The following is an 8,700-nucleotide window of genomic DNA, read 5'->3' as shown; positions in this document are numbered from 1 at the left end:
GCATCACATGAAGTTGTAAACAGAGGCAGTTTCAAACTGCATTTTTTAAACCGTCTTTGGTAAATATATGGAGAAAATACTCTACAATGGATTAAAGTATTGAATTTGCACATGGTTTATCTTAAAGCGTATATAAATACACGATTATCGATCAATCGATTGTTCAAAAGAGGGAGTTTAACTAAAATTATATATCCTTTATGATTTTGTTTTCACATTTTCCTTCATATGCAAAGATATTTCTAGTTACAAAAAGTCCAGGGCCCTTTTCCAGTGGAAGGAATGAATGCCTTTCATGATTAAACCTCATCATATAAGCATTAATACAAATGAACACAAGATTTTGGTTAAATGTGGTGGTGCATTATTAACAAAATGAGATTTTTCCGGTTACCTGGACGGACTCAGCGGATGTATTATACAAAAGGCCTTGTTGTCACACGTTTCTTTGCGTTTCAATGGCATCCTTCCTGTAAACAAGTTGTTGTAAATCAGGGAAAGGTGAAAGACGAACTCTTCTGATGCTGGTCGAGAAGCGAAGTGTACAGCTGACCGTTGCTCCGTTGTTTTTTAAGTTGCATCGAGTGAACTTGAATGATGCAGATGATATCATCGTCATATTCATGAGGTTTCATAACAATAATGTATATAGTCATTTTCATGTTTAATGTGTTTCTTTATTTACACATTAAACGTGCTTAAATGTATTTTCTGTAAAATTGTGAAATAGAAATACGTTGAATTGAATCCCGTAACGGTGTATGTAATGATTATTTAGACCCTTACATACATTTTAATCACAATTAGGCTACAAATAAAATCCAAATGACTTTTAAGCGATATTTATCTGTGTGCTGCTGGTTAAGCTTCATAAAAAGTAGTAAACTTCTTTTCTTTTAATAAAGCCGATTATAATGCAGGCTTATATTTTGTTTTGGTGGTAGGCCTATTGTTTGTTTTATAACATATATTGCAACTAATAATGTGAAAATCAATATATTCTTAATATATATTTACAGAAAAAGCTACAATTATTAAAAACAGGCATTTTCCCATTTGCAAACCTTACTTTATTTTCACAGTTCCTCATGTCAGCCTCCTTTTCCACGTGCAACTTTCGAGATTGTAAATTGGCTGGATGATAAAATGTTTCATGGAATCTTCTAAATGAAGTTTTTGACATAATCATCAGAGTTTATTGCCAATTTATTTCCGGTACTTTGGACTTATTTTCTAAATTTTAAGTTGTAAAAAGTGAACTTCCTTCATAAATGCTTTTCATAAAGACATCACAGTTCTTTTCTTGGATTGAAGAACACAACACCACACAAAGTAACTGGAAAGTTGAACCCACTTACTGTAATTTATCTCAATATATATATATATATATATATATATATATATAATAAATGTATTTAAATATTTTACATATGTTGAATTTTATTGACTGTATAAAGATTTCAGGAATGATGTTTATTATTTTTAATGGTGTTTACATGTTCATCAATTGACTTGGTACATTTGTATGTTTTCTTGAGGATGTAATGAATAAACATTCTTAATAATAAACACACAAACAGACATTTGTGTATTTATGTCATAACATGATTATCCTGAACTGGTAACGTGATGTTGTATGATGACAGGTCTCTATAGACCCCTTTTTTCCTCAGGAATGTTGTTCATATTAATAACAGTTTATGGTATTATTGCAAACACGTGTATACTATTGTTTTCCTGCTTCTGTATCAGTTCCTCATTTGGTGCATGGAAGCTGAAATGGCATGCATGGTATAATTTGGTAGTTGTCATCTATCGTCATTGGAATATTACCTTTACCTGCCTTTTCTTGCATCCGTTGCAATACTGTCATCTGCTGGTGAAAACGAACTCCTCTAGTTTGTCAGATTGTTTTGTATATTATATTGCATTTCTGTCAATAGACCTTCCAAAAATACACTGGTCCTTTAAGTAGTTCGCTTTCTGTCCAATGGCCAGTCATTTTAAGCCTTTGCCTCCAGGCCCAACTAACAACAAACCAATCAAAAGGGAAGTCCCGCCCTACATTTTCTTCTAATTTCAACAATTTGAATGTTGTGTATTTAGCTTTGTGAAAAAGTCGTCAGTCCCGCAAACCATAACAACAGTAGGGCTATATGTTTGTTCGCTCTTTGCAACAAAGACCACATTGTTCTCTTTGTATCAAACCATTCTGGGCATTGCTTCATTGATTTGTGTTTGGTCCGGCTGGTACTGTTTCCACAGCTTCACAGCTTCCACTGCTCATTTCTCTACACCTGTCATTTCGTTGTTTAAGGTAAACTTTGATCTTGTTTAATAATATAAATTTGTACTTTGTTGTTACCTTCTATGTATTGCTTGCTAAGTTTAAGTGAAACATACCTGATGATGACATTTCATGATGCTGAGAAGATAACTGTACATGATGTTAATAGCTTAGAAACTAGTTTTGAATTTTATGGCTTTTGCAGAAAATGTCAGAGAGAGAAGGACTGAGCGCAAACTCGACCCACTTTACTTTAGAGGGAGTGCCGTTTAGGATCCTGGGCGGCTCAATCCACTACTTTCGGGTCCCTAGGGCTCACTGGAGAGACCGGCTACTTAAACTCAAGGCCTGTGGTCTCAACACTCTCACCACGTAAGACAGTGATATACTCAAGGTTATTCGTGTGATACACGTCTTATTCTGTTCAAATCTTATATGGAAGCACTGAGTTTTATCTTTCAGGTATGTGCCGTGGAATCTGCATGAACCTGAAAGAGGAGTTTATTTGTTTCACGAGGAGCTGGATTTGGAGTGAGCTAAACTTTCCTAAGAGAGAATGAATGTAGATTTTTAAGTTTGTCAAATGTGATGGAAAGAAAACAGTCTTAGTTGCAAAATTGGTCTCTAAGGTGCTAGGATGCTGGTTGCCAGGGCACTGCTATGTGGTTGCTAATGTGTTATAAAGATACGTAGGATGCTGGTTGTTTTATTGGTTAAAGTAGAAATCCCTAAATTCTGTAATATTATGTCTGTATATCTGTCTTCGTCGTAATTCTTAAAGCAACATCATTTATGATAAAGTCCTTTCTAATACAACCAGCATAAATGGTTTTATAACACACTTTAAAAGTATGATTTGTCATGTTTCATTTCTGCCAATATTAATCAATACATTTATATTTCATTTATTTATTGCTTGTTTCAAGGGCATACATTCGTCTTGCAGATGAATTAGGCCTGTGGGTTATTCTTCGTCCGGGGCCATACATATGTGCCGAATGGGACCTGGGTGGTCTACCAAGGTCAGAAGCTCACCTGTAATATGTAAATGTTTAGAAATGTTTGTAGTGAATGTGTGTCTGTATCTTTGCTTTATAAATACGTTAAAACGTCGTATTACCGTGGTTTGTCTTTTTAACCAGCTGGCTACTTCAAGACAAACAAATGAAACTAAGAACGACTTACTCCGGTTTCACAACTGCCATTAATTCATACTTTGATGAACTCATTCCGAAAATCGTGCCCCTCCAGGTAACGCATCTGTTGTTTGGTTGGCTTGTTTATTTTGGGTAATGTCACTTGTCTTCACGCCTCTCCCTGCAGGTTAAAAGAGGGGGTCCTGTTATCGCTCTTCAAGTGGAGAATGAGTATGGTTCATATGCAAAAGATGACCAGTATCTGTCATTCATCAAAGAGGTACAGATCTTTATCAACGAGCCCATACTTATGACCCCATCCCTACTTTCAATTCAATGCTTTGAATGCAAACACATGATTACTCTAAATCAACAGGCACTACTGTCCCGGGGCATTTCAGAACTTCTCCTGACATCAGATAACCGGGAAGGGTTGAAGTGTGGAGGGGTTGATGGAGGTACCTTATGGACATCCATTCATTTTCGACCATTCCTAGAGAAATAGTTCAACACATACAATTTTTCTTTCTTTTTCATTTGACGCCCATATAAGAAGAAAACATAACAGCATTTCAATATAAAGTTGTTTATTTGTTGTAAGAGTAGTGGTGCTTTTAAAGAACAGCTGTTGGCTTTTGGATCTGAGTCTCAATCCCACATCCCCTCTTTATTCTTTATCACCCCCTTTATAAACTTTCATGTCAACTCTTCACTCTCCTGCCAACAGTTTAGGCAAAAAAAGAAAAGAAACTAAAGAACCTAACCTAAGTCTCAAACATTAAAAGGATAGTTCACACAAAAATGTAACTATTGTCATGAATTATCTTCCAAATCTGTATAATTTTTTTGATCAGATGAACCCAGAGAAAGATATTTGGACGACTGCTTGTAACCAAACAGTTCTTGGCCACCATTGACTACCATAGTAGGAATAGCCCATAACTGTTTGCTGTCCTACATTCTTCAAAATATCTTATTTTGTGCAAAACTAAAATTACAAAGTAATGTTTCCTACTATGGTAGTCAATGGTGGCCAAGAAGTGTTTTGTTACAAGCATTCTTCCCACATTTAGACAGACTCGAAGGTGAGTAAATGATGACCAAATTTTTGTTTGGGTGACCTATCCCTTTAACTTCCATTTATGACTGACCAATCCAAATGGTTTGGATTGATCAGTCACCATTTACACCATTTACTTTGCATTGAGTCTGTATAAATGTGTTTGTATAGATATTGACCGTACTGTGTGAACAAAATTGACAGTGTCCTGCCATAGATTATATATAAATGACTGCATCATGTGATAAAGTCTTGCAGGCAGTCAACCTACAGAAATTATCTTACGGTGATGTAAAGCATCTTGCAGAATTGCAGGTCAGTAAAGGGGGGTTTGATTATAAAATATTTTCACTTTCTTACAATTGTATTTATTTAATAAGAATCACGTGAAATGTCCCTGAATAAAGCACTTTTGAAAAATTATAAATCTATATGAGCGATTTGATCCTTAAATATTTATTTTGCAGCCACAGAAGCCGTTGCTGGTAATGGAGTATTGGTCAGGCTGGTTTGATGTTTGGGGTGAACCGCATCATGTTTTTGATGCACAAGGTAAAGAACCTGTCCAGTGTGCTTTGGGCACAAAGTGTTTGAACTAAAGAAATTCACACTTACTCTGTATGCATAACGCAACGCAATACATGCCATTTGACGTCATATCCTGACATTGCATCCGTATGTTGTGACAGAAATGATCTCCACAGTGCGGGAGCTTCTGGATCGTGGTGTGTCCATCAATTTCTATATGTTTCATGGAGGAACCAGCTTTGGATTCATGAATGGAGCGATCGATTTTGGCACCTACAGACCGCAGACGAGCAGCTACGGTTTAGTGTTTTTTTTAACACGGTGTGAAATGATGTGGGTCTTAGCAAAGCTCATTTTGTCACATTCACCTCTATATTCCTTCTAGATTATGATGCTCCATTAACTGAGAGCGGCGATTACACGGTCAAATATCATCTCTTGAGGAACCTACTGAGCACTTACAACAGTACCTTTCTACACCTTCTATATTTCTCTATATGTCTTTTTCATCTCATAATGGATTTGAATGAGATTTGCGGAGATGAACATCTCGTTTTATTCTGCTTCTATCTATACCAGATGAGCCGTTATTAGATCCACCGTCTGTTCAGAGCAGGAGAGCGTATGAGCCTGTGGTTGTTACACATTACATTTCTCTATGGCAGAGTCTCCAGTGTGTGGAAACCGTAAGAACCCTGTTTTGAGTTATTTGATAGCCTGGTTGTAAAATGTGTAACCAAACTGTGTGTTAAAAGTGAGCTGTATTTTGCAACACTGTCTCTTTGAATAAACACTTTTAAGTACGTAAAATGTGTTGTTAGTGCCATATAGCATTGACTCTGGAGATGTAACCTTGAGACATGATCTTCTTGTTGTCCAATAGCGAATCAGAGCTGATGATCCCCTCAACATGGAGAATCTTCCTGCAAATGGCAACAATGGTCAGTTGTATGGCTACACGCTTTATGAGACTGACATATATACAGGTGGAGAGCTCAACTCCAGGAATCATATCCGAGACAGAGCTCTTGTAAGATCAATTCCTATGAGTCTTGACCCTCGTTTTATATCATTGCAAACAATAACAACAGCAGCGAAGAGTTTTAATGTTAAGCAATGAAGAAGGTGTTATTCCAACGCTGTCTCTTTTGAAGGTGTTTCTCGACAGGGAACTCATTGGTGTTTTGGACTATAGGAATCAGAAGATAAGAATATCCCATCATAAGGTAAGTATGACTTATTTGTGGCTTATTTTGGCATTCATGATGTCACCAAGTGTTGTTTCAAATGGTTTACATGTTGCTTTGTTTTTAACTGAGTGGATGCAGAATACAAGATTTTCATAGTTTGGTCTAATGATGTTTTATGATAACATCTTTGTGTACAGGGTGAGATGACCTTGGGTTTGCTGGTTGAGAACTGTGGGAGGGTGAACTACGGTCCAGGCCTGGATAACCAACGAAAGGGCATTGTGACATCTCTTTTTTTAAACTTCCTCACATATTGTCGATAATGCAAATTTGAACTTCGGCTTCTCCTGGAGTTCTCACCATCACATACGGTATTAATGTATTGGTAGAATTTCATTTTATAGATTTTTTCCTTTTGTGCAGGGCTTGTTGGAGATATAACTCTGAATGATGTACCTCTAAAGCAATTCACCATGTATTGCTTGGAAATGAAGCCCAGTTACATAAACAGGTAAGCTGCGGATGATACCGACATCAGTAACTTTCGTCAGATTTCCAGTTGAAGACTTGGAGATGCAAAAGTCTCAAAGTAGAGTTTGACATTTTATTCTGAAAAAGTTTGTTTTTAACCGGCTCCTGTGTTAAAGGAACAGTACAACCTAAAATGAAAATTCTACCTTCATTTACTCATCCTCAAGTTGTGTCACCATTGACTACCACAAACAGAAAAGAAGATATTTTGAAGAATGAAGGAAAGTAAACAGTTCTGGGGCACTTTTGACTTCCATTGTCATTTTCCCTACTATGGTAGTCAATGGGGTCCAAGAACTGATTGGTTACAAGCATTCATCCAAAAATAATAATTCATATAGATTTGGAACAACCAGAGGAGTAAAGTGTAAATTATGTAATTTTTATTTGTGGATGAACTGTCCCTATAAGTGATTTCACTTTAATGGCGATAAATAAGGTATTTTTGCCATTAAAGCCAATATATTATTTGCACTTTTAATAATTTTGAAGTTTTGAAACCAGATACTGCGTAATGTTGTGGCATCTTGAAAAACTAATAGATTTTGAATGTCTCATGGACCTGTCCAAGATGGTGGACACATCAGCATGTCTGGAGCGGTCAAATATGGCAAATATGTTTCTTTCAGACTGGAGTCACTGAAATGGGTGGCTGTTGGTAAGAAACCCTCGTACCCAGCGTTTTTTAGAGGAAGACTGGTTGTGGATGAACCCACAGATACTTTTGTGAATCTTCCAGTAAGTAAATGTTTGTCAGATGATTTGACTTCTGTAAATTAGCCTTGACCTCAACACTTCCTCAATGCCTTTGAGTGTAGTGCAGGAAAATAAAAAATTTTACTCAATGCTTATCGCTGATAGAACTGGAGCAAAGGAGTGGTTTTCGTGAACGGGCGCAATCTCGGACGCCACTGGTCAGTTGGTCCTCAGAAAGCTCTCTATCTCCCTGGTCCCTGGCTCAGAAGTGGAGATAATCAGGTGACTATGTGCAAACAAAAAAATACTATAAGCAAGTAAACACTGGACTTGTTTTTGATTTTTGACTTGTTTTAAAGATGGTTCTTTAACTGTTTTCTTTAGATTGTCGTTTTTGAGGAGTTCAAAGCTGATGAAACAATCCATTTAGCTGAAAAATATCCAGAATATGGCAAGATTATAGACGTCTCCAGACAACCCTTCTGCACCCTCATGTGATGACGTCTTGCAGTGTTACACTAAATATGACTTAAGGACTGTGTTTCAGCCCACATATATTTGATATGACGAGACTAATAAATGTTCAAGTGGCTTGGCTTCAAGTGATTAAGAGAATAAAAAAGAAAAGACAGAGATAACCGATACTACTGTATAGTTTAGCATTACGTGCTCAGCCGTGTCATTTCTAGCTACCCTAAGTAGTATGTTGTTCAGAAAAGACTTGGGGGAGAGTGGGGTAAGATGAGCCAATGGGTAAATTAATCCATCCACTGGATCTCAGCGACTTTTGCTGTCATTTGTGCATGCATTTTGGAAACACCTGCTATTTCTGCCAAAATGTGAAGCACATGGTAGAATATCAGCTGTAATGGCTGGTACATCAAAGCAAATGTGTCCAGGTCTATAAAATATTTACGATGCATGTTGGTGACCTATAAAACTTAATAAAAGTGATCAAACAACACCACAGCTCGAGGCAAATATCTATTGCCACATCTGTACTTTAAAGATTTTAAATAGGGATGCTCCGACACCATTTTTTAAAGACCGAGTACAATACCGATATTTTCTCTGATACTCGCCGATTCCCCCTTTTTTTTGGGGGGGTGAGGTGGCAATCTTCCAAAAACGAATAAAAATCGAATAGCTTATTTCGTACGGACAACTCGAACACATTTTGACAAAGAATTAAAAAATTGATAACATTGTAAACATTTACATCATTGTTACCTTCATGTACAAATCTTATAATTAAAACTGTGTTGCTTGCAT

General features: G+C 36.7%; 1 protein-coding gene across 1 annotated transcript; it reads left to right on the top strand.

The window, feature by feature from the left end:
- The first annotated feature begins 2,130 nt into the window (after window positions 1-2,130).
- Window positions 2,131-8,698, top strand: LOC306899457 (beta-galactosidase-1-like protein 2). Its single transcript, XM_079465716.1, has 19 exons — window positions 2,131-2,317; window positions 2,493-2,659; window positions 2,750-2,818; window positions 3,214-3,309; window positions 3,430-3,538; window positions 3,611-3,703; window positions 3,800-3,881; window positions 4,734-4,798; window positions 4,951-5,035; window positions 5,173-5,310; window positions 5,397-5,477; window positions 5,591-5,697; window positions 5,895-6,041; window positions 6,166-6,237; window positions 6,399-6,477; window positions 6,625-6,712; window positions 7,362-7,470; window positions 7,594-7,710; window positions 7,813-8,698. Exons 2-19 carry the CDS (start codon window positions 2,496-2,498, stop codon window positions 7,924-7,926), a joined length of 1,815 nt encoding a protein of 604 aa, XP_079321842.1. The 5' UTR covers window positions 2,131-2,317; window positions 2,493-2,495; the 3' UTR covers window positions 7,927-8,698.
- The last annotated feature ends 2 nt before the right edge of the window (window positions 8,699-8,700 follow it).

The sequence above is a fragment of the Barbatula barbatula genome (assembly GCF_947034865.1).
Source record: "Barbatula barbatula genome assembly, chromosome: 10".
NCBI classification, from domain to species: Eukaryota; Metazoa; Chordata; class Actinopteri; order Cypriniformes; family Nemacheilidae; genus Barbatula; species Barbatula barbatula.
This window is presented reverse-complemented; position numbering and strand designations above follow the sequence as displayed.

Coding starts and splice junctions, on each gene's coding strand:
- LOC306899457 (XM_079465716.1), top strand. CDS start 2,496: ATGTCAGAGAGAGAAGGACTGAGCGCAAACTCGACCCACTTTACTTTA. Junction 5,036..5,172: donor TCATGTTTTTGATGCACAAG/GTAAAGAACCTG, acceptor ATGTTGTGACAG/AAATGATCTCCACAGTGCGG. Junction 5,311..5,396: donor ACCGCAGACGAGCAGCTACG/GTTTAGTGTTTT, acceptor TATTCCTTCTAG/ATTATGATGCTCCATTAACT.